The following is a 26844-nucleotide window of genomic DNA, read 5'->3' on the forward strand; positions in this document are numbered from 1 at the left end:
GATGAAGCTATCAGATTATCCTTAAGGGAATGAAATTTGCTCTGCTTAAACAGTCGGCCTCATTTGTGGCTCTAAACTCGAGTTGATTATTAATTGCCCTTTGAAATGGATGGACAAAGCTCTCAGATGGTCAAAGGTATAAAATTCTGTGAATAATACAATGATCTGGGGCTCATTCAACAAGAAAGATGTACGGGGAGGTGCTGCAGATGCTTAATCTGAAGAAGGGTCTCGACCCGAATCGTCACCCATTCCTTCTCTCCAGGACTGGCAGCATCTCTGGAGAGAAGGAATGGGTGACGATTCGGGTCAAGACCCTTCTTCAGATTGAGAGTCAGGGGAGAGAGAAACCAGAGATATGGAAGGGTACAAAGTGAATTTAAGGTGTGAAAAGGGCAGATCAAAGCAGACAACAATCGAGGAAATGTAGAATGGTTCATTGGTGGATGAGGGGAAGGCTACAAAGAAGCATACATACAGTAACATAAAATCAGGAGGACCGTGACACTAGTTGGAGAACTAGGGTGGGGAGGGAGGGGATGCAGGGCTTACTTGAAGTTCGAGAAATCAATATTCGTACCGCTGGGTTGTAAGGTGCTCTAGTGAAATATAAGGTGCTGTTTCTCCAATGTCCAGGCAGATGAGATCAGTTATCATGTTCAGCACAAACATTGTGGGCCGAAGGGCCTGTTCCTGCGCTGGACCGATCTACATTCTATGTTAACTACTTGCCATTGACTCAGTGCCTGCAGTGTTGGTCTCGGCCCGGTTAAAATGACAAGGTCCTTCCCACAAACATCAGGTGTCTGGTGTGTAAAAGGAACGCTGAGACCGAGATTAGGGAAGTCAAAGCCTGCACAAAACATCTCTGCACTCCTCCTTCACAATCCCCAGCTACATCTTGCCTGCCCAATGGACAAACCCAGCTGAGGTGGAGGCACTACAGTGAAGGAATGGACCTGTGGTCAAAGGGCCAATAATGTATCTCATTAGTTTAGTTTATTGTCACGTGTACCGAGCGACAGTGAAGAGCTTTTGTTGCATGCTAACCAGTCAGCAGAAAGACAATACATGATTACAATCGAGCCATTTACAGTGTATAGATGTATGATAAGGGAATAACGTTTAGTGCAAGGTAAAGCCAGTGAAGTCCGATAGTCCAAGGGTCACCAATGAAGTAGATAGTAGTTCAGGACCGCTCTCTGGTTGTGGTAGGACGGTTCAGTTGCCTGATAACAGCTGGGAAGAAAATGTCCCTGAATCTGGAGGTGTGCGTTTTCACACCTATACCTTTTGCCTGATGGGAGAGGGGAGCAGAGGGAGTGGCCAGGGTGTGACTGACTTCACTGTCCTCCCTCATGCCCACTGTCCCACATTGAACCACACTTGGAAACATTGAGCACAGAGTCTATTCCAAGCGGGTGATTTAATCCCAAATTACTGCAGATGCTGGAGATCTGAGATTGAAACAAATCAAAAAATGGCAGAAATACTCAGCAGGCTGGGCAGCATTTGTCGTGAGAGAAACAGACCTTCTAGCAGAACCTGGTAAGGTTAGAAATGGAAGATGCTTGAACAGAAAAGGGAGAGGTGCAGTGAGAGCAAAAGGGAAGGTGGAGTGAAGGCAGGAGTGAAGATGGGCGAAAATGGTTGGAGCCTTGCGCTGAGTGTCCAAGATCAAGACAGCCAGGGAATTTAAATGCAGTCTATTTCATCAATGAGATGAATAAATAGCTGTGAATTATGAATCTATCAGATTATCCTTTAGGGAATAAAGTCTGCTGTCCTTGAACCATCGGCCTCATTCGTGGCTCTAAACTCGAGTTGATTCTCAATTGCCCTTTGAAACGGATGGACAATGTGCTCACTTGCTCAAGCGTACACAATTACATGAATAATACAATGAACTGGGGCTCATTCAACAAGGATGATGTCCAGGCAGATGAGATCAGTTATCATGTTCCGCACAAACATTGTGGGCCGAAGGGCCTGTTCCCGTGTTGGACTGATCTATGTTCTATGTTAACTACTTGACATTGACTCAGGACCTGCAGAGTTGGTCTCGGCCCAGTTAAAATGACAAGGTCCTTCCCACAAACATCAGGGTCTGGTGTGTAAAAGGAACGCTGAGACCGAGATTAGGGAAGTCAAAGCCTGCACAAAACATCTCTGCACTCCTCCTTCACAATACCTGGCTGTGTCTTGCCAGCCCAATAGACTAACCCAACTTAGGTGGAGGTGAAGGGGTGGGCCTTTGGCCAAAGGGCTAATAATGTATCACTGTACTCTAACCTCACTGTCCTCCCTTGCATCAGCACATTGAACTGCACTTGGAAACACTGAGCACAAAATCTATTCCAAGCGGGTGATTTACTCCAAAACTAAATTACTACGGCTGGAAATCTGAAATTGGAACAAAAGAAAAAGTGGCAGAAAGACTCAGCAGTTGTGCGGTATCTGTAGAGAGAGAGAAACAGAGCTTCCAGCAGAAGTTGGTAAGGTTAGAAATGGAAGATGTTTTACGTTGAACAGAAAAGGCAGGGTGTAGGCAGGAGTGAAAGATGGGGGGAAAATGTGTCTGGTTGAGTAATTGCCTTGGGTGTCAGAAATTACAGAGGATGATCTGTTGAATGTGAATCATGGTTGATTGGAGGATAAGGGGAAATATAAAAATAACTGCATTGAAGAAGAGTCCCGACCCGAAACGTCGCCTATCATGTTCTCCAGAGATGCTGCTGATCGACTCAGGGCACATTGGGTCTCTTTTGTAAACCAGCATCGGCAGTTCCTTGTAACAACTAAAATAACTCAGTGTTAGGGGATAAGGGACGCGCCGCAGCGGTAGAGTTGCTGCCTTACAGCGAATGCAGCGCCGGAGACCTGGGTTCGATCCTGACTACGGTTACTGTCTGTACGGAGTTTGTACGTTTTCCCCGTGACCTGCGTGGGTTTTCTCCGAGATCTTCGGTTTCCTCCCACACTCCAAAGACTTACAGGTATGTAGGTTAATTGGCTTAGTAAATGTAAAAATATGTTCCTAGTGGGTATAGGATAGTGTTAATGTGCGGGGATCGCTGGTCGGTGCGGTACGCACCTGGAGTACTGTGTGCAGTTTTGGTCTCCAAATTTGAGGAAGGATATTCCTGCTATTGAGGGCGTGCAGCGTAGGTTTACTAGGTTAATTCCCAGAATGGCGGGACTGTCATATGTTGAAAGACTGGAGCGACTAGGCTTGTATACACTGGAATGTAGAAGGATGAGAGGGGATCTTATCAAAACTTATAAGATTATTAAGGGGTTGGACTCGTCAGAGGCAGGAAACATGTTCCCAATGTTGGGGGAGTCCAGAACAAGGGGCCACAGTTTAAGACTAAGGGGTAGGCCATTTAGAACTGAGATGAGGAAAAACCTTTTTCAGTCAGAGAGTTGTGAATCTGTGGAATTCTCTGCCTCAGAAGGCAATGGAGGCCAATTCTCTGAATGCATTCAAGAGAGAGCTAGATAGAGCTCTTAAGGATAGCGGAGTCAGAGGGTATGGGGAGAATGCAGGAACGGGGTACTGATTGAGAATGATCAGCCATGATCACATTGAATGGCGGTGCTGGCTCGAATGGGCCGAATGGCCTCCTCCTGCACCTATTGCCTATTGTCTATTGTCTATTGACCCGGTGGGCCGAATGGGCCTGTTTCCGAGCTGTATTTCTAAACTAAACTAAACTAAACTAAATCATATCGTTGTTCTGGGTGTGTGGAGAGAAAGTGAGGATATGAGGAGTGGATTGGTGAGGTTGAATGACCCATGGTGGAGGGAAGCTAGCACCGAGGAGAAAGGAAGACATTTTGGATGCGTGGTTGTGGACCATGGTATCATCAGACAAATGCAATGGAGATGGTGAAACTGGGTTGATGGAATCGATTTCTAGTGCAGTCAGATCAGTTTAGTTTATTGTCACGTGTACCGAGGTACAGTAAAAAGCGTTTGTAGCGTGCTATCCAGTCAACGGAAAGACGATTCGTGATTGCAATCAAACCATTCACAGCGTACAGATACATGGTAAGGGTATCTGTACAGTGTTCTAACATGAATTTATGTGAGAAGGAATAGATTCAAGGTAGTTATGGAAAGGTGTGGGCTTGTGGTGGATAGCAGCTACTAAGCTACCCCGTCAAATAGAGTGGAAAAGTTGAGAGGGATGGGAAGAGGCAAACATGGACCACCTCAAACTTGCTCTGTCTTGTTGGACTACAGTGTTGGTAGTCATAGAAACATAGAAAATAGGTGCAGGAGGAGGCCATTCGGCCCTTCGAGCCAGCACCGCCAATCATTATGATCATGGGCTGATCATCCACAATCAGTAACCCGTGCCGGCCTTCTCCCCATATCAATAGACAATAGACAATAGACAATAGGTGCAGGAGTAGGCCATTCAGCCCTTCGAGCCAGCACCGCCATTCAATGCGATCATGGCTGATCACTCTCAATCAGTACCCCGTTCCTGCCTTCTCCCCATACCCCCTAACTCCGCTATCCTTAAGAGCTCTATCCAGCTCTCTCTTGAAAGCATCCAACGAACTGGCCTACACTGCCTTCTGAGGCAGAGAATTCCACACCTTCACCACCCTCTGACTGAAAAAGTTCTTCCTCATCTCCGTTCTAAATTGCCTACCCCTTATTCTTAAACTGTGGCCCCTTGTTCTGGACTCCCCCAACATTGGGAACATGTTATCTGCCTCTAATGTGTCCAATCCCCTAATTATCTTATATGTTTCAATAAGATCCCCCCTCATCCTTCTAAATTCCAGTGTATACAAGCCCAATCGCTCCAGCCTTTCAACATACGACAGTCCCGCCATTCCGGGAATTAACCTAGTGAACCTACGCTGCACGCCCTCCATAGCAAGAATATCCTTCCTCAAATTTGGAGACCAAAACTGCACACAGTACTCCAGGTGCGGTCTCACCAGGGCCCGGTACAACTGTAGAAGGACCTCTTTGCTCCTATACTCAACTCCTCTTGTTACGAAGGCCAACATACCATTGGCTTTCTTCACTGCCTGCTGTACCTGCATGCTTCCTTTCATTGACTGATGCACTAGGACACCCAGATCTCGTTGAACTCCCCCTCCTCCTAACTTGACACCATTCAGATAATAATCTGCCTTTCTATTCTTGCTTCCAAAGTGAATAACCTCACACTTATCTACATTAAACTGCATCTGCCATGTATCCGCCCACTCACACAACCTGTCCAAGTCACCCTGCAGCCTTATTGCATCTTCCTCACAATTCACACTACCCCCCAACTTAGTATCATCTGCAAATTTGCTAATGGTACTTTTAATCCCTTCGTCTAAGTCATTAATGTATATCTTAAACAGCTGGGGTCCCAGCACCGAACCTTGCGGTACCCCACTGGTCACTGCCTGCCATTCCGAAAGGGACCCATTTATCCCCACTCTTTGCTTTCTGTCTGTCAACCAATTTTCTATCCATGTCAGTACCCTACCCCCAATACCATGTGCCCTAATTCTGCCCACTAATCTCCTATGTGGGACCTTGTTGAAGGCTTTCTGAAAGTCGAGGTACACCACATCCACTGACTCTCCCTTGTCAATTTTCCTAGTTACATCCTTTGATTCCGCTAGCCCCGAGAGCTCTATCTAACTCTCTTTTGAATTCATCCAGTGATTTGGCCTCCACTGCCCTCTGCGGCAGAGAATTCCACAAATTCACAACTCTCTGGGTGAAATTTTTTTTTTCTCACCTCAGTTTTAAATGGCCTCCCCTTTATTCTTCGACTGTGGCCCCTGGTTCCGGACTCGCCCAACATTGGGAACATTTTGCCTGCATCTAGCTTGTCCAGTCTGTTTATTATTTTATACGTCTCTGTAAGATCCCTTCTGGTGGATCTGGCAGTGGTTGCTTCCTTCATAGCTTTTCATTTAAAAAGACACAAATTGACAGATTACACTATCCTTCTCACAGGAGGTACAATTTACATCCACACCGATCCAATTAACCTACAAACCTGTACGTCTTTGGAGTGTGGGAGGAAACCGAAGATCTCGGAGAACATCCAGGCGGTCACTAGGAAAATGTACAAACTCCGGACAGACAGCACCCATAGTCGGGATTGAACCCGGGTCTTCGGCGCTGCAAGCACTGTAAGGCAGCAACTCTACCGCTGCCGCCCCTTTTAAGACCCCATTTTGGAATCAATGTGGAACATGAACACATTTCCAGATGTGCTGAATGGCTATTGTAACCAAAATTGAATTTACTGCTTTCTTTGTTCGCAAAGTGAAATAGTGCTTATCCATCCGTGTCCTGATAGTGTGTGTGACTCATGATGAGGCATTTATTGCCCAGAACCATATTCATAACAAGTAGGTTCCTCTATTGACCTATTGATTGACCTAACCCATAAATCATAGTGGAATAGTTTTGCCAAGGCTTGAGCATTAGTTCCAGAAGGGACAAGACCTCCAGTAATGAGGAAGGCCATTTGATGACAATTGATTGTAGTCATTTGTTTCTGTGGTGGAACATGACATTTAACAGGAATGAAAGAGTCGAATCCTTAAGTGTAATGTCCGATGTCTCCTTATTAGACTGATAACGGGAACGTGACCGATTTAAGGTGAGCAACTCTGCAAGATTGCAACAAAAATCATTTTGCAACACCACATCCTGTTGTGGGCAGTTTCTGTAGGATCTTCTCTCGGCCTCGGCAAGGCCAGCAGCATAATCAAGGACCAGTCTCACCCCGGCCACTCCCTCTTCTCCCCTCTCCCATCGGGCAAGAGGAACAGAAGTGTGAAAACGCACACCTCCAGATTCAGGGACAGTTTCTTCCCAGCTGTTATCAGCCAACTGAACCATCCTACCACAACCAGAGAGCAGTGCTGAACTACTATCTACCTCATTGGTGACCCTCGGACTATCCTTGTTTGGGCTTTGCTGGCTTTACCTTGCACTAAACGTTATTCCCATATCATGTATCTGTACACTGTAAATGGCTCGTTTGTAATCATGTATGATCTTTCCACTGGCTGGTCAGCACGCAACAAAAAGCTTTTCACTTGTACACGTGACAATAAACGAAACTGAACTGAGGATGTATCTTATCTGTATCGCACCTATTGCACGGTGGCACAGCGGTAGAGTTGCTGCCTTGCAGCGCCAGAGACCCGGGTCCCATCCTGACCAGGCGTGCTGCCTGTACGGAGTTTGTACGTACTCCCTGCATGGGAGTTTTCTCTGGATCTCCGGTTTCCTCCCACATTCCAAAGACGTACAGATTTGTAGGTTAATTGGCTTGGTAAAATTGTCCGTAGTGTGTGTAGATTAGTGTTAATGTGTGGGGCTCGATGGTCGGCACGGACTCGGTGGGCCGAAAGGCCTGTATCCGCGCTGTATCTAAACAAAACTAAACATTTGCCTCCCCCATCTCTTCCCTGTACCCCAGACCCCCTCCCCCCGTCTCCCCCCCCCCCGCTTCCCACGTTCCTTTATATCCATTTGGCTTCACATTTCACTCCACCTCTCTCCTTATCTGACATCCTTTTGTCTCCTTTACATCTCTCGCCATTGTCCACCCATCTGCAGACGCTGGTTTACACCGAAGATTGACACAAAATGCTGGAGCAACTCAGTGGGTCAGGCAGCATCTGTGGAGAGAAGGAGTGGGTGACGCACCGACCCATCTTGACCCGAAACGTCACCGATTTCTTCTCTCCAGAGATGCTGCCTGCCCTGCTGAGTTACTCAAGCTTTTTATACCCACCTATCACTTGCCAGGCTTTGTCCCGTCCCCATCTCTTCTCCACCTTTCTTCCCCACCCGCCGGACTACAATCAGCTGAAGATGAGCCCTGACCTGAAACGTCACCTGTCCGTGTCCTCCAGAGATGCTGCCTGACCCGCTGAGTAACTCCAGCACTCTGTGAAACGTCACCTATCCATGTCCTCCAGAGATGCTGCCTGACCCGCTGAGTTACTCCAGCATTCTGTGAAACGTCACCTATCCATGTTCTCCAGAGATGCTGCCTGAACCGCTGAGTTACTCCAGCACTTTGTGTGTTTTTTTTGTAAACTAGCATCTGCAGTTCCTGGGCTTTCTCGTAACTTTCCTGCTTCACTCAGCTGGAACCTGTTTTTCTTGGTGTGATGTTGAGGTGCGGCAAATTTGATAGATTGATTCTGACCAAAGTGTGGTGCAAAGCATATTGTACATGAGGCCTGAAACAAAACCCATTTCCACCCATGATGCTGACGCTTTTATGACTCACTCTCTGAGGAGATTTTTGTGGAACCTAGCAAGTTGGATGAAAAGTATTTTTCTCTTGTTTATTACCTTGTTTACATTGTACGATGTTTACATCTTCTGTTGTGCTGCTGCAAGTAAGGATTGAATTGTTCTATCTCGGACACATGACATATGACGATCAGCGGTAGAGTTGCCGCCTTACAGCGAATGACGCACCGGAGATCCGGGCTCGATCCTGACTACGGGCGCTGTCTGTACGGAGTTTGTACGTTCTCCCCGTGGCCTGCCTGGGTTTTGTCCCGAGATCTTTGGTTTCCTCCCACACTCCGAAGATGTACAGGTTTGTAGGTTAATTGGCTTGGTAAATGTAAAAGAATTGTTCCTAGTGGGTGTAGGATAGTGTTAATGTGCGGGGATCGCTGGTCGGCGCGGACCCGGTGGGCCGAAAGGGCCTGTTTCCGCGCTGTATCTATACACTAAAACACTCTTGACTCTTGACTTAACTATTCATCCCTCTGGAGAGTCTATCCGGCATTTACCAGGATATGTTGCTGCTCTTTTAATGGAATGATTACAGAGCATATTGGTTCTCTGCTATACCCACCATCCCATTAATTTATTGATACTGCCTTGGCAACAAAGGCTCTGATTTAATAAAATTGTTCATCTCCTCTATTAAGCGAGTGGAGAAGGGGTGTGTTAAAACCTGTATCACAGGAAATATCTTAAACCCCCCCACATTCAGCACCTTCATTTCTCTTTCTTGGGAAACATAGAAATATAGAAACAGAAAATAGGTGCAGGAGGAGGCCATTTGGCCCTTCGAGCCAGCGCCGCCATTCATTGTGATCATGACTGATCATCCACAATCAGTACCCCGTGCCTGCCTTCTCCCCATATCCCTTGATTCCGCTAGCCCCTAGAGTTCTATCTAACTCTCTTTTAAATTCATCCAGTGAATTGGCCCTCACTGCCCTCTGTGGCAGAGAATTCCACAAATTCACAGCTCTCTGGTTGAAAGAGTTTTTTTCCCACCTCAGTTTTAAATGGCCTCCCCTTTATTCTTAGACTGTGGCCCCTGGTTCTGGATTCCCCCAACATTGGGAACATTTTCCCTTTTATAATTTTATACGTAGTGAGCAGTGGAGGGTGTGCTGGTGAATCTGTGGAATTCATTGCCACAGACGGCAGTGAAGGCCAAGTCATTAGGTATTTTAAAATTGGAGATTGATAGGTTCTTGATTAGTACGGGCGTCAAAGGTTATGGGGAGAGGGTCAGAGAATGGGATGAGAGGGAAAAAATAGATCAGTCATGTTCGAATGGCAGAGCAGACTCGATGGGCCGAATGGCCTAATTCTGCTCGTATGTCTAATGGTCTTATGAACCATTGTGCACCAAACAGTGTGAAGACTTATTGAAACACTGATGCATTAGGCCTAAATGCTAAATCACTGCAGTCAAGCGAGACTTCCTATTGATTAAATAATGTAATATTCAGTTACTGAATTAATTAATTTCCATGTGATTCTACTGCAGTATTGGAATATCGACTGCAAATCTCAAAATAATCTGTATGTATGTAGCACCACATAAGGCAGATCAGTGGCTGAAAGTGACGTGGCCGTAGGGGTGCCAATTATCTAACTCCCAAATACGGGACAAGGTGACGTCACCGCCCCGCGCACCACGTGACCTCACCCAGCCAGCGGTCACGTGACCTCACCCAGCCAGCGGTCACGTGACCTCACCCAGCCAGCGGCCACGTGACCTCACCCAGCCAGCGGCCACGTGCTCCCGCACCACCAATGATGGCCGCCCGGGCTGGGAGGCGGGATGCAACCTCCATTAGGCAAACACACTCACCCCGCTCCCCCAACACACTCGGCCCCGAACACACTCGGCCCCGCTCCCCGAACACACTCGGCCCCGAACACACTCGCCCCGCTCCCCGAACACACTCGCCCCGAACACACTCGCCCCGAACACACTCGCCCCGAACACACTCGGCCCCGAACACACTCGGCCCGCTCCCCGAACACACTCGGCCCCCCCCGCTCCCCGAACACGCTCGCCCCGAACACACTCGCCCCGAACACACTCGGCCCCGAACACACTCGCCCCGCTCCCCGAACACACTCGCCCCGAACACACTCGGCCCGAACACACTCGGCCCCGAACACACTCGGCCCCGAACACACTCGGCCCCGAACACACTCGGCCCCGACACACTCGGCCCCGAACACACTCGGCCCCGAACACACTCGGCCCCGATCACACTCGGCCCCGAACACACTCGCCCCGAACACACTCGGCCCCGAACACACTCACCCCGAACACACTCGGCCCGAACACACTCACCCCGAACACACTCGGCCCCGCTCCCCGAACACACCCGGCCCCGCCCACTCAAACACACTCGGCCCCGCTCCCCGAACACACCCGGCCCCGCCCACTCAAACACACCCGGCCCCGCCCACTCAAACACACTCGGCCCCGCTCCCCGAACACACCCGGCCCCGCCCACTCAAACACACTCAGCCCCGCTCCCCGAACACACCCGGCCCCGCCTACTCAAACACACTCGGCCCCGCTCCCCGAACACACCCGGCCCCGCCCACTCAAACACACTCGGTCCCGCTCCCCGAACACACCTGGCCCCGCCCACTCAAACACACTCGGTCCCGCTCCCCGAACACACCCGGCCCCGCTCCCCGAACACACCCGGCCCCGCTCCCCGAACACACCCGGCCCCGCCCACTCAAACACACTCGGTCCCGCTCCCCGAACACACCCGGCCCCGCCCACTCAAACACACCCGGCCCCGCCCACTCAAACACACTCGGCCCCGCTCCCCGAACACACCCGGCCCCGCCCACTCAAACACACCCGGCCCCGCCCACTCAAACACACCCGGCCCTGCCCACTCAAACACACCCGGCCCCGCTCCCCGAACACACCCGGCCCCGCCCACTCAAACACACTCGCCCCCCCCGCCCACTCAAACACACCCGGCCCCGCTCCCCGAACACACTCGCCCCCCCCCCCACTCACCGAACACACTCGTCCCCGCTCCCCGAACACACCCGGCCCCGCTCCCCGAACACACTCGGCCCTGAACACACTCGGCCCCGCTCCCCCAACACACTCGGCCCTGAACACACTCGGCCCTGAACACACTCGGCCCCGCTCCCCCAACACACTCGGCCCCGCTCTCCGAACTCTGTTCACGTTAACGAGCTCCGTTAGCCTACACCGTCCGGGCCTACAAATTTAGCCCAAAGTACGGGATGTCCCAGCTAATATGGGACAGTTGGCAACCCTACAGGGCTGGGTAGCACACTGGTGCAGCTAGTAGAGTCGCTGCCTCAAAGCACCAGAGATCCAGGTTCAATCATGTCAGTCAGTGTGGTGTTTTAATGAAGAACATTACCATTATGTTTCAACTCAGTCAGCGCAGATCACTGGGGAAACTTGCTGGTTCTCCTTCCACTTCAGAATTGAAGAGAAAAGCTTCATTTTTTTCTAAGTATTGTTGAAGCTTCATCAGAAGGAAAGTAGTTGAACAGAAAGGAATCCTCTCTGCAATAGGAAGCCTCTCTTGACTTGGGTGGCAGCGGTAGAGTTTGGTACGGAGTTTGTAAATTTTCCCCATGACCTGCGTGGGTTTTCTCCGAGATTTTCAGTTTCCTCCCACACTCCAAAGAGGTACAGATTTGTAGGTTAATTGGCTCGGTATAAATGTAAATTGTCCCTAGGATAGGATGGGATAGTGTTAACATGCGGGGATCGCTGGTCGGCATGGACTCAGTGGGCCGAAGGGCCTGTTTCCGCACTATATCTCTGTATCTGTAAAGGATATTTTTGAAAAGTAGGAGAGACCATAAAAAGACCATCACTGATTTCCTCAGACATCCTGTAAAATTGCAGAAACGAGGAACGAGGATAATTGTTTACAAACAAAGACATAAAGTGCTGGAGTAACTCAGCGGGTAAGGCAGTATCTCTGGAGAACACGGATAGATGACGTTTCCGTGGATGAGAAAGTGGGATAACAGAACTAGGCATAGACTGGATGGGCCGAAGGGCCTGTTTCCATGCTGCATCTAAACTAAACTAGTTGAGTGCCCTGTAAGTATTTAACGAGACCAAAGTTTCCTATCTTTCTGCAAGCCCAAGTGAAAGAACTTAGGAAATTCATTCAATGTTTGATCTGAAGCATTTTCAGAATTACTGAAGTCATGTCTTTCCTTGTTCGTGAGCAACCATTAACAACCAACAATCCTCGTTGTTCATGAACCAGGTAAAATACATGAGTTCATTGATGTGTACAATGTTTAGTAAGGAACATGTTGGTGTGTTTCTATGACGTATCACTTTAGACCTATTTAAAAATACCCTCAGTTATTGTATTTCATAAGGTAATAAGTGACAGGAGCAGAATTAGGCCATTCAGCCCTTCAGGTTTCTTCTGCCATTCAATCATGGCTGATCTATCTCTCCCTCTCAACCCCACTCTCCTGCCTTCTCCTCTACAACCTCTGACGCCCGTACTAATCAAGAATGTGTCAATCTCCCCTTAAAGATATCCTTTGACTTGGCCTCCACAGCCGTCTGTGGCAATCTCCCCTTAAAGATATCCTTTGACTTGGCCTCCACAGCCGTCTGTGGCAATGAATTCCACAGATTCACCACCTTCTGACCAAAGATATCCCTCGTCATCTTCTTCGCGAAGGTACGTCCGACAAACCTTGCAGCTTCTTTTCACATATTTCCTTTAACCGTCGGAAATGTTGCCCCATTGGATGGGTTTATTACCAGCTTCACTGTTTGATGTATCTCTGCTGCCAGAACTGCCTTTTTGCAAAGATTGCTCACACTGACAGCAGATGCAATACGTGCCAAGAATTTGAAATCCTGAAACTGGTGCTAAATTTCACATTAGCTGCAATGATGTTAAAAAAAAAGAGCTTTTGCAAGTTTCTCTGCTGCTTTATAAATAGCAAAATTATCTGTGTAGATTTGTAGTTTGATACTTCTCTTTTGGTGAAATATTTTCTGTGAATAGGACATTTGCTGACTTACAGCTACAGTAGACGGCTTTACTGAGTAGTTAACTACTAGGGGTTGCCAACTATCTCACTCCCAAATAAGGGACAAGGTGACGTCACCGCCCCACGCCCCACCTGACCTCACCAGCCAGCGGCCACGTACTCCCGCTCCACCAATGGCTGCCGCCCGGGCCGGGAGGCAGGTTGCTACGCAACCTCCATTAGGCGGCGCCCGGGCCTCCGGACATACACTGTCCGGACCTACAGCGGCCCCTGGGCCTACAGTGTCCGGGCCTACAGCACCTGGGCCCACAGCGGCCCCTTGGCCTACAGTGTCCGGACCTACACTGTCCGTACCTATACTGTCCGGACCTACACTGTCCGGGCCTACAGCATTCGGGCCTACAGCGACCCCTGGGCCTAATAGAGGACAAGGGCGGTCCCACATGGGACAAACCAATTTAGCCCAAAATACGGGATGTCCTGGCTAATACGGGACAGTTGGAAACCCTATTAACTACCCTGAGCTGTTCAATTAGTTTATATTGTCCTTGATGCCAACTCATTGGCAAATTCTTCTCATTCTGGTGATAGACCCAAAATGCTGGAGTAACAGCGGGTCAGACAGCATCTCTTGAGAAGAGGAAGAGGTGATGTTTTGGTTCGAGACCCTTCTTCAGACAGCCCCCGACTCTCAGTCTGAAGAAGGGTCTTGACCCGAAACGTCATCCATTCCTTCCCTCCAGAGAAGCTGTCTGACCCACGGAATTACTCCAGCTTTTTGTGCCTATCTTCGGTAGAACTTCTTCAAAGTCCGCATAGTTTAGTTTAGTTTAGAGATACAGAGTGGAAACAGGCCCTTCGGCCCACTGGGTCCGCGCCGACCAGCGATCCCCACATATTAACACTATCCTACACACACTAGGGACAATTTTTACATTTACCAAGCCAATTAACCTACATTCCTGTACGTCTTTAGAGTGTGGGAGGAAACCGAAGATCTCAGAGAAAACCCACGCAGGTCACGGGGAGAACGTGCAGGCTCCGTACAGACAGCACCCGTAGTCGGGATCGAACCCGGGTCTCCAGCGCTGCATTCGCTGTAAGGCGGCAACTCTACCACTGCGCCACCGTGCCGCCCTTGAGGTGTACCTTGAGGAGATTTTGCAGTGCTTTTTAAAAAATCATTTTTTCTCATCGTTTCCTGCCAAGATATCTGATTATAATTAACATCTGCCATTGTCCTCTGGGAACTGAACTTGGCTGGAAAAAAGCAAAGGATGTGAAATAGTTAGCACCTTTGAATTTGGCTTGTGAATTTTGTTCAACATTTATTTTTGCGGAATGGATTTTAGAAAAATACGTGTGATATTTTGTTCACAACAATGCTCCTCTTTTGAATGATGCCGTGCCAACTGAAATTGATTAATCAATGCCAAGGAATTGTTTCTGTGACAGATTTATGAATATCAACAATTTGGACAAACCCACGTGTGGAAATGCTGCACCTAATAAATCTATGTGCCAATATCTACCAAAATCATTCATCATATTGAAACGTATAAGATTATTAAGGGATTGGACACGTTAGAGGCAGGAAACATGTTCTCAATGTTGGGGGAGTCCAGAACCAGGGGCCACAGTTTAAGAATAAGGGGCAGGCCATTTAGATCGGTGATGAGGAAAAACGTTTTCACTCAGAGAGTTGTGAATCTGTGGAATTCTCTGCCTCAGAAGGCAGTGGAAGGCAATTCTCTGGATGCTTTCAAGAGAGAGGTAGATAGAGCTCTTAAAGATAGCGGAGTCAGGGGGTATGGGGAGAAGGCAGCAACGGGGTATTGATTGTGGATGATCAGCCATGATCATATTGAATTGCGGTGCTGGCTCGAAGGGCCAAATGGCCTACTCCTGCACCTATTGTCTATTGTCTATTGTCTATTATCATTTCATCAAGTTAAAAGTTTCCTGTCGTTTTGCAAGCACTTTCAGAACTTTGGATGGGCCCTGGAGGTGATTGTAATAATTAAATTATGATCCTTAGGTTCTGCAAATGAAACCAAATTCATGTCATACCTGAGCAACTTCAAGGTTTGACATGTATTGTTGCAAAGCTGGTGAAAGCAGATTCAATAATAACTTCCAAAAAGGAAATGCAGAAGATTTGGAAAAACTCAGAGTACATCTCCAAGGATGTTGCCTCGGACAGACTTCAGAAATGGAGAAAGAAGGAACTTCAGATCCTGGAATCCTGAGCAAACAGAAAAATACTGGAGGGACTCAGCCAGTCAGGCAGCATCGCTGAGGACACAGAGAGACAATGTTTTGGGTCTGAAGAAGGGTCCCGACCCAAAACGTTACCTGTCCACGTCCTCCAGAGATGCTTCCTGACCAGATGGGTTACTCCAGACTTCAGAAAAAACTATGTGCCTTCTGATTAATTTGTGGTACTCACGATCATTTTGTTTTGATCTTGTACACAGGGCTCGATGACTGTCTCCAGCAATACATAAAAAACTTTGAGAGGGAAAAGATCAATGGAGAGCAACTTTTACACATTTCACACCAGGAGCTTGAGGAGTTAGGTGTCACGCGCATTGGCCACCAGGAACTTATCTTGGAAGCGGTTGATCTGCTTTGTGCGTTGGTGAGTTGCAGTTCCACATTTTGTTTTGCTTGTCTCTGATATTAAATATTGGCATTGAAGATTGTTGTGAGCTTTGGGACACCACTTTCAATTGGTTGCTTAAAATGCAATTAACTTGCCTTTAATTATTTTTTCTGGTGGCCCTTCATTATGGCATATTACTTCTTGGTTTGCAAAAAACACAGCAGTGAGCTGGAGTGAATTTCTGAACCAGTGCCAACACTCAGCGCTTCTAAACGTCTGAAAATTACTGGCAATGTACACGTTTTTGGTTTCATGGGTGTGTCAGATTTTGTCCCTGGAGCGGGAGTTGAACTGCTAACCTGGAAGGATAAAGCTACCTTTGTGCCATACTTGATTCCTAACTGAAGACGGGCCTGTAAGAGAAACAGCGTGGCAGAATTGCTGCTTTGCAGCGGCAGAGACCCAAGTTCGTTCCTGACTACAGGTGCTGTCCGTACGGAGTTTGTACGCTCTCCCCGTGACCTGCGTGGGTTTCCTCTGGGATCTCCGATTTCGTCCCACACTCCAAAGACGCAGAGGTTTGTAGGCCAATTGGCTTGGTATAATTGTAAATCGTCCCAATGTGTGCAGGAAAGTGCTAGCTGGATGGGGATCGCTGGGTGGCACGGACTTGGTGGGCTGAAGGGCCTGTTTCCACGTTGTATCTCTAAACTAAATTAAAACTAAGAAACCACATATTGTCAGGAACCTTGGTCACACTTTTTGCCTTGCTTTTCTCTCTCGTGTAGATGAATGTAACATACTTAGAAAGGTGCAAACATGGAAGCATTGTTGGTCTAAATCAAATTGTATCATCTAAAGTTTAGTTTAGTTTAGAAATACAGCGCGGAAACAGGCCCCTTCGGCCCACCGGGTCCGCGCCGACCAGCGATCCCCGCACATTAACACTATCCTACACCCACTAGGGGCAATTTTTACATTTGCCCAGCCAATTAACCTACAAACTTGCACGTCTTTGGAGTGTGGGAGGAAACCGAAGATCTCGAAGAAAACCCACGCAGGTCACGGGGAGAACGTACAAACTCCGTACAGACAGCACCCGTAGTCAGCATCGAACCCGGGTCTCCGGTGCTGCATTCGCTGTAAGGCAGCAAATCTACCGCTGCGACACCGTGACCGAGCTTCCCGTAAAGCTAAGGGAAGATCCAACCTCAGCAGTCGGTCTCTGAGTCGAGGTCAGGTTTGGTCCGGTGGAAATGGCTGGCAGCAGGAGGCTCTTGTGAATGGTCCCAGGAAGCCATTGTGGGAATAAAAAGTCTTTGTCAGATTGGAAAGAAATTAAACATTGGTAGGGGTGGCAAACAACAACGTCCTTTCTCAAGGAGGAGAGATGGAGAAAAGGCGGTGAGAAGTCTTTTAGACTTTACTTTATACTTTAGAGATAATAGATAATAGACAATAGGTGCAGGAGGAGGCCATTCGGTCCTTCGAGCCAGCACCGCCATTCAATGTGATCATGGCTGATCATTCTCAATCAGTACCCCGTTCCTGCCTTCTCCCCATACCCCCTGACTCCGCCATCCTTAAGAGCTCTATCTAGATACACCGAGGAAACAGGTCCTTTGACCCACCGAGTCTGTGCCGATCAGCGATCACCGTGTGACTCTATCCTACTCAGTAGGGACAATTTACAAATTGTTACCGCAGCCAATAAACCTACAGACCTGCACGTGATGGAGGAAACAGGAGAACCCGTACAAAACCTACGCAGTCACGGGTAGAAATGTACAAACGCCATACAGGCAGCACCCATAGTAAGGCTTGCACCCGGGTCTCTGGCGCTGTAAGGCAGCAACTCTACCGCTACGCCACCGCGCCGCCCCAAATCATTTGGCAGCGATGAGAGGGAGGGACGGAGAGGTCCTGTTACAGATCAGTGAGTGGGTACCCTTGTTCATAGGAAGCCTAGTCACGGTCTATTACTCCACAAGGAAAGCTGGTGAAACTTCTCACCTTGCCTGCCCGGCCTCTTCCATTGCCCTCCATTTCCCAACAGGTCAGCTTCAGTGGGAAGCAAATCTCCTCACCTTCCTCACACGCTGCCTCACCATTGCACATCATCATTGTACACCATCTACTTGGTCTTTCCTTCCTGCCAGTGTTTTGCCCAAGAGACCAGGTTCTTCGTGGGATTGGAATGCATTGGTTATGTGAAGGGATTTAACAGACTGCCCTTCCACTAAATGTCTATTAGATCAGTTCAGGTGAAGTATGAAAGTTCATCCTGGTCATTTCGTTCCTCTCATTATATTCTGCATCTAGATAATACCCACTCTAGTTCGAAGCAACATGTTTATAAAGGTACAGTAAGGCATAATGTAAGTGCATTGCATAAGTTCAATTTGTTGCTGAATAATTCTGACAGGAAATAACGTTATTCAATGACAATCAGAGTTCACATATGTTCATAAGTGATGGCGCAGAATTAGGCCATTCGGCCCATCGAGTCTACTCCGCCATTCAATCATGGTTGATCTATCTCTCACTCCTAACCCCATTCTCCTGCCTTCTTCCCCTAACCCCAGGCCCTCTTACTAATCAAGAGTCTATCTATCTCTGCCTTAAATATATCCATTGACGGTTTCCACAGCCTTCTGTGGCAATGAATTCTACAGATTCACCACCCTCTGACTAAGGAAATTCACCAAGGAGGTCTCTTTTTAAGTTCCAGATGCTGGCTGTGTTCTTTATTTAAAGCTGAGGAAGAGGCATTATTACTTTTATGAACTTTTTGCTATTAAAACAAATGTGTCATGTTTGTATCTTCATATTAAGTGGATCAAACATTAATTGGATAGCTTTAGCCCACAGACATTGACCCTCAGTGTGGTTGTAATTATCATTGCAATGGCCTTCCAAAAGACTTCTCTTCATTGAATTACTGCAGTACAGATGTGCTGGAGGTGAGATGAGATGAGTTTGCAGCACAAATCATGTCTCCAACACAAATATATATGATAATCCAAATAATTACAGAAGCGTTAAATTAGCCAGAGGCAGCCAGTGCATATTTTAGCATAAAATAATCATCCTTTTTAGCTTTGAGGTGAAAAAGATAACTTTACATATGTTCTCAATTAAAGCTCCAACACTGATCTTCTTGTTGTTAAAAATGTACACAAGTGGATAATTTTAAAGGAAACGAATTCAAGGATAACTGAGCTGTGTTTAGTGATTGTCAAATTACCATACTTAAAACATGAGAGATATTGATCACCACATGAAAGGTCTTTGTAAAGGCACTGAAAATCGGAGATGATCGAATGCTCTTGTTGTGGACTCGGAAGTTGTTTTCCAGGCTCCTCCTGTTTATAGAGCACTTATTTAGTTTTAATCTGTTGCACACTTATCCAAAGAGCGTTATTCGAGATGTTCACTTGAAAAAGCCAATGGACAGGACAGTGATTCCTCTCTTGGAATATTGACAAGATTCTGGACCAATTTTCAGGAGATCTAGGAACTTCAGAAACAGGCTGCCTGTCTAATCCACGATTGTAGCACATTGCTACATAGCTCAAATGGTATGAAATAGCAGGAAACATGTTCCCAATGTTGGGGGAGTCCAGAACAAGAGGCCACAGTTTAAGAATAAGGGGTAGGCCATTTAGAACTGAGATGAGGAAAGACTTTTTCAGTCAGAGAGTTGTGAATCTGTGGAATTCTCTGCCTCAGAGGGCAGTGGAGGCCAATTCTCTGAATGCATTCAAGAGAGAGCTAGATAGAGCTCTTAAGGATAGCGGAGTCAGGGGGTATGGGGAGAAGGCAGGAACGGGGTACTGATTGAGAATGATCAGCCATGATCACATTGAATGGCGGTGCTGGCTCGAAGGCCAAATGGCCTCCTCCTGCACCTATTGTCTATTGTCTATCGTCTATTATTATGACTGTATGGCAAATGAAATTCCTCGTACGTTGCAAAACATACTTGCCGAATAAAGTATGATTGTCATTGTGATTGTGATCCTACCACAACCAGAGAGCAGTCCTGAACTACTATCTACCTCATTGGAGACCCTCGGACTATCTTTGATTACTGGCTTTTATCTTGCACTCAACATTAGTCACGTTATCCCCTTTATCATGTATCTGTATCAGACTAATGTCAGGGGAGGGGGCGGGACAGAGATAGAATGAAGTCGGAGACAGTAAGACTGGTGGGAGAACTGGGAAGGGGAGGGGATGGAGAGAGAGGGAAAGCAAGGGCTATTTGAAGTCAGAGAAGTCAATGTTCATCCTGCTGGGGTGTAAACTACCCAACCAAGTGAAATACAAGGTGCTGTTCCTCCAATTTACACTGGGCCTCACTCTGACAATGGAGGAGGCCCAGGTCAGAAAGGTCAGATTGGGAATAGGAAGGGGAGTTAAAGTGCTGAGCAACCGGGAGATCAGGTTGGTTAAGACGGACTGAGCAAAGGTGTTCAGCGAAACGATCGTCGAGCCTGCGCTTGGTCTCGCCGATATACAGGAGTCCACACCTGGAACAGCGGATACAGTAGATGAGGTTGGAGGAGGTGCAAGTGAACCTCTGCCTCACCTGAAAAGACTGTCTGTGTCCTTGGATGGAGTCGAGGGGGAGGTAAAGGGACATATGTTGCATCTCATGCGGTTGCAGAGGAAAGTACCTGGCGAGGGGGTGGTTTGTTCACAAAATGCTGGAGTAACTCAGCAGGTCAGGCAGCATCTCGGGAGAGAAGGAATGGGTGACGTTTCGGGTCGAGACCCTTCTTCAGAGGGGGTGGGAAGGGTGGGAAGGGACGAGTTGACCAGGAGTTGCGGAGGGAACGGTCTCTGCGGAAAGCAGAAAGGGGTGGAGATGGGAAGATGTGGCCAGTAGTGGGATTCCGTTGGAGGTGGCAAAAGTGTTGGAGGATTATATGCTGTAGGCAACGACTGATGGGGTGGAAGGTGAGGACAAGGGGGACTCTGTACTTGTTGTGAATGGGGGAGGGGGAGCAAGAACGGAGCTGTGGGATATCGAGGAGACGCGTGAGAGCCTCATCTATAATGAAAGAGGGGAACCCCCGTTTCCTAAAGAAAGCACATCTCCGATGATCTAGTATGGAAAACCTCATCCTGGGCGCAGATGCGGTGTAGAATTGGGAGTAGGGGATAGAGTCTTTACAGGAAGGATGATGGGAAGAAGTATAGTCTAGATAGTTTCTGGCAGATGTCGGTCAATAGTCTGGAGACTTGAGATCCATAAACAGTAGGGAGATGTCGGAGATGGTCCAAGTGAATTTGAATGCAGGATGGAAATTAGTGGTGAAGTTGATGAAGTCAGTGAGTTCTGCACGGGTGCAGGAGGCAGCACTGATGCAGTCGTCAATGTAGCGGAGATAGAGTTCGGGGATAGGGCCAGTGTATGCCTGGAACAGGGATTGTTTGACGTACCCTACAAAGAGGCAGGCATAGCTGGGGCCCATGCGAGTGGCCATAGCTACGCCTTGGATTTGGAGGAAGTGGGAGGAGTCGAAGGAGAAGTTGTTGAGGGTAAGGACCAGCTCTGCTAGGTGGAGGAGAGTGTTGGTAGACGGAAATTAGCTGGTTCTGCAGTCGAGGAAGAAACGGAGGGCTTTAAGACCTTCCTGGTGGGGGATGGAGGTGTAGAGTGACTGGACATCAATATTAAAGATGAGGGAGTGGGGGCCTGGAAAACAGAGGTCATTGAAGAGACGAAGAGAGTGTGGGGTGTCTTGGACATAGGTAGGGAGGGATTGGACCAGGGGGGGATAGTCGAGATATGGGGAAATTAAGAAGGGTCTCCAGCTGAAACATCACCCATTCCTGCTCTCCAGAGATGCTGCCTGTCCCGCTGAGTTATTCCAGCATTTTGTGTCTGTATTGAGTATAGATGTTGGGAGGTCATGTTACAGTTGTATAAGATGTTAGTAAGGCCACATTTAGAGTATTGTGCTCAATTTTGGTCACCGAGTTATAGGAAAGATGTTATCAATCAGGAAAGGGTGCAGAGAAGATTTACACGGATGTTGCCAGGACTTGAGGGTCTGAGCTATTGGGGGTGGTTGATTCCTTGGACTTTATTCCTTTGAGCACAGGAAGATGAGGGGTGATCTTGTAGAGGTGTACAAAATCATGAGAGGAATAGATCGGGTAAATTCACAGTCTTTTGCTCGGAGTAGGAGAATGGAGACCAAGAAGACATAGGTTGAAGGTCAAAGGGAAAAAGATTTAATAAGAATCTGAGGGGTAACGTTTTTTACACAAAGGGTGGTAAGTATATGGAATGAGCTGCCAGAGGACGTAGTTGAGGCAGGTACTATCACAAGGTTTGAGAGACATTTGGACAGGTACATGAATAGGGTAGGTTTAGAGGGATATGGGCCAAACGCGGGCAGGTGGGACTAGTGTGGATGGGGCATGTTGGTTGGATGGGGCATGTTGGGCCGGAGGGCCTGTTTCCACACTGTGACTCTAAAGAGAATAGTCCTTGTGAAGTATTCAAGGTCATGATGATTCTGTAGCACTCCTACAACATTGAGCCTCAAGACTCTAATTTTAACACGTTTGTTTCAAAGCAGTTAAAATCCTTGTAGATGACAGACACTGGAACGTGTAAACATATTAAGCAGTTTCTCATTTGTAATTGTTCTTGATTTAATCTTTGCACCATTAACTCCATTCCCACTGTGAGAAACACTAGTTTGTGGAAATAAAAATGTGTTTTTATCATGTGAGCCACCACTTGTTTGTTAGTCACGCACAATATTTACCGGGAGAATGTAAAAAGAGAGTACAGATGAGTTTTCAATTAACGCCACTCCTTTGTATCGGAAAGAAACTGCAGATGCTGGTTTAAGTTGAAGGTAGACACAAGATGCTGGTGTAAATCAGCGGGTCAGGCAGCATCTCGGGAGAGAAGGAATGGGTGACGTTTCGGGCCGAGACCCTTCTTCAGACTGATGTCAGGGGGGGCGGGAGATACACAGACAGGGAAGTTTAAGGTGTGAAAATAGGACAAAGGGAACGCAGATCAAGGAAAATGTAGAATAGATTGTGTATTGGGTTATGGGGAGAAGGCAGGTGAGTGGTGTTGGAAGGGATAGATGGATCAGCCATGATTGAATGTCGGAGTAGACTTGATGGGCCGAATGGCCTAATTCTGCTCTTGTGAACATCAACGTACCGCCGGCTGCGGGTACGCAGGTATCTTCTGCAGGTATCTTCTAAACGGGCCATTTCCGTCTGCCTTCTTTCTCCACCCACCCTCCCCCTGAACCCATGATAGCTGGGTGGAGCTGGGAGGAGCTGAGCAGGCTCCATACCCACTGAGCCAGTGAGGCCGGCTGGCTGGCTGGTGGCCATTCTCCCCACGCCCGCCTGACCTGTCACCGGTCTCTCTGCGATCCTCTCCCATGCAGTGGGTTTGTGCAGGGAGGAAGATCACAGGGCAGCTACTGACAACACCAGCTAATCAACAATTCTCAACCTCCTTCAGACTCGGTATTATATCATTGATATCATTGTAAGAGCACTTCTAATGCCCAAATGAATTTTACTGCTTGGTATTCTCACTGAGGTAAAATGACATTTACAGAATATGTGGGGAAAAACCTCACTCTAAAAGGAAATTACAAGGGGTATTATCTGCCAAGCCAAATCTAACTGTTTTATTGCAACATTTAACATACTCCAGCACTTTGCGTTTTTTTGTTGTTGTAAACCAACATCTGCAGTTACCTTGTGTCCACATTACTACAGTTTGGGGAGGTTATCAATCAGCAGAGCCAGCAAGGATGGTGGACACAAAGTGCTGGAGTAACTCAGCGGGACAGGCAGCATCTCTGGAGAGAAGGAATGGGTGACGTTTCGTGGTCGAGACCCTTCTTCAGACTGAGAGTCAGGGGAGGGGGGAGACCCAGAGATAAGGAAGGGTAAAGTGTGTGAAAACGAGAGAACCAAAGAGATGAAGTTCAAGGAAAATATAAAATAGATCATTGTTAGCTAGGAGAAGGTGACAACAAAGCAACAGAGATAAAATGTAATCGGGGACAGTCAGAATGGTCGTAGAACTGGGAAGGGGGAGGGATGGAGACAGAGAGAAGGCAAGGGTTGCTTGGAGTTGGAGAAGTCAATATTTATACCGCTGGGGTGTAAGCTGCCCAAGCGAAATATCAGGTAATGGTACATTGGAGAACCAGTAATGGTTTTGACAAGAATCCGGACATTTCATGGTCATAATTATTAAGAAGTTGCTTTTACAAAAATTGATGTTTTAATTTAAAAATATTTTGCATTTAAATTCAAAGTTGCTGTGAGATCAACATACCGAAAAAAATGTTACATATTCTGGGTAGATACAAAATGCTGGAGTAACTCAGCGGGACAGGCAGCATCTCGGGAGAGAAGGAATGGGTGACGTTTCGGGTCTTGACCCGAAACGTCACCCATTCCTTCTCTGCAGAGATGCTGCCTGTCCCTCTGAGTTACTCCAGCATTTAGTGTCTACCTTTGATTTTAACCAGCATCTGCAGTTTTTTTTCCTACTCCCTTACATGTTCTGTCTCCTGTCACCCTGAGAAGGTGGTACATTGTGCTTGTGATTTGCGCTGGTACGTTGATGAGAGTGCTTGGATAACAGTGGAATATTTAGCCACAAATACATTCCCCGGGCATTTTAAGACACACAATTATGAAATTCTGTTGGTTGTGTTCGATGAGCTTTGAAACCCAATAAATGGTGGTAGGTTTATTGACATGGGTAGGTTGTACCCCTGGGTACAATGACAATAAAGATATATTGTATTGTATTGTATGTTAAATGTTGCAATAAAACAGTTAGATTTGGCTTGGCAGATAATACCCCTTGTAATTTCCTTTCAGAGTGAGGTTTTTCCCCACATATTCTGTAAATGTCATTTTACCTCAGTGAGAATACCAAGCAGTAAAATTCATTTGGGCATTAGAAGTGCTCTTACAATGATATCAATGATATAATTTTCACGCTACAGAATGTGTGTGTGCGCACATGTGTATTTGTGTGTGTTTGTATGTGTATTTGTGTGCATATTTGTGTTTGTGTGTATGTGTGTGTGTGCGTGCATGTATCTGTGTACGTGTGAGTGTGTATGCATGTGTGTGTGTGTTTGTGTGTATTTGTTTATCACTGTGTCTGTGTATGTGCATTCATGTGTGTGTGGATGCATGTGTTTGTGTGTGTACTTGTGTGCGTGTATGTGTGTGTGTTTGTGTGTGTGTGTGCATGCATCTGCGTGTGTGTATATGAGTCTGCGTGCATGTATACTTGTGTGTGTATGTGTGTGTATTTGTGTATGTGTGTGAGTGCATGTGTACGTATGTGTGAGTGTATTCGTGTGTGTGAGAGTGCATGCACGTGTATGTATATGCGTGCATTTGTGTGTGTGCGTATATGTGTGCGTGTGTGTGCATTTGTGTGTGTGTGTGTGTGTTTGTGTGTGTGTGTGTGTGTGTATGTATGCTTGTGTGTGCATTTGTGTGTGTGTGTGTGTGTATGTATGCTTGTGTGTGCATTTGTGTGTGTGTGCATTCGTGTGTGCATGTGAGTGCATGTGTATTTGTGTGTGTGTGTGTGTGTATGTATGCTTATGTGAGCATTCGTGTGTGCGTGTGAGTGCATGTGTGTGTGTGTGTGTGTGTGTGTGTGTGTGTGTGCGCGTGTGTGTGCATTTGTGTGTGTGTGTGTGTGCGCGTGTGTGTTCATTTGTGTGTGTGTGTATGTGTGTGTGTGTGTGTGCGTGTGAGTGCATGTGTGTGTGTGTGTGTGCGTGTGTGTGCATTTGTGTGTGTGTGTGTGTGTGTGTGTGTGTGCATGTGTGCGTGTGTGTGCATTTGTGTGTGTGTGTTTGTATGAATGTGAGTGCATGTGTGTGTATGTGTGTGCTGCCTGTGAAACAGTATGCACTATAGTCTCTATGACATGAGCTGTGAAAACTGATATTCTGGCAGAAGACATGAAAATGATATTAGTATAGTGTCAGTCATCCCTCTTAAGCTTATAATATGCTGTCATTTTTATTTATCCTTCCTTTTATGTCACATTCCTTATTCTCCGAATGTGCAGACTCTGGAATAGTTCGAGGATTTGGATGATGCAGCATATTATCTATTCGCCTTTCACTTCTGCGTCTAAATCCATCCCAGGGAGATGGATGAAACATTCCCATTGCCTGCCTCGTCAAATGATGCGTGAAATAAGTCTGGGCTTCGTACATGAATCTGCCTAACGTGGAACTAAATGGCACTGCCACTCGAAAAATAATGTCCCTGGCAGGGATTGCACTGCTGGTAGGGAACAGGGCACAGTTTAGAAGGAGAGAGAAAAAAGAAGAAATACTAGAGGCCCATAAGTGATCGGAGCAGAATTAGGCCATTCAGCCCATCAAGTCTGATTCAGCCCATTGGCTGATCTATCTCTCCCTCCTAACCTCATCTCCTCATTCCCCCCTCGAATAGTGAAAGGCTTGGATGGAGTGGATGTGGAGAGGATGTTTAGGTCATAGATGCTAGATTTTAAGGATGCTAGAGGTCATAGCCTCAGAATTAAAGGACATTCCTTTAGGAAGGAGATGAGAAGGAATTTATTTCGTCAGAGAGTTGAATCGAATTGAATTGAATAGAATCAGATGTAGAATCAGTATGGATAGAAATGAGGAATTGTAAGGGTAAAAAGACCCTAATGGGAGTTATCTACAGGTCCCCAAACAGTAGCCTCGACATAGAGTGCAAGTTGAATCAAGAGCTAAAATTGGCATGTCGCAAATGTAATGCTACGGTGGTTATGGGAGATTTCAACATGCAGGTAGACTGGGAAAATCAGGTTGGTAATGGACCCCAGGAAAGAGAGTTTGTGGAGTGCCTC

At 47.2% G+C, this 26844-nt stretch overlaps 1 protein-coding gene across 2 annotated transcripts in view; it reads left to right on the forward strand.

Moving 5' to 3' along the window:
• LOC144600708 (connector enhancer of kinase suppressor of ras 2) overlaps window positions 1-26844 on the forward strand; it is a 391278-nt gene that overhangs the window by 22554 nt on the left and 341880 nt on the right. For both annotated transcript variants that reach the window (XR_013548171.1, XM_078412618.1), the window contains exon 2: window positions 15799-15962. Coding sequence is in view for 1 of the 2 variants with exons in the window: in XM_078412618.1 (XP_078268744.1) it covers window positions 15799-15962 (164 nt within the window). In the remaining variant the exon portion in view is untranslated. The remainder of the gene's footprint in view (window positions 1-15798; window positions 15963-26844) is intronic.

Source organism: Rhinoraja longicauda, chromosome 15, assembly GCF_053455715.1.
Source record: "Rhinoraja longicauda isolate Sanriku21f chromosome 15, sRhiLon1.1, whole genome shotgun sequence".
In the NCBI taxonomy this organism is placed as follows: Eukaryota; Metazoa; Chordata; class Chondrichthyes; order Rajiformes; family Arhynchobatidae; genus Rhinoraja; species Rhinoraja longicauda.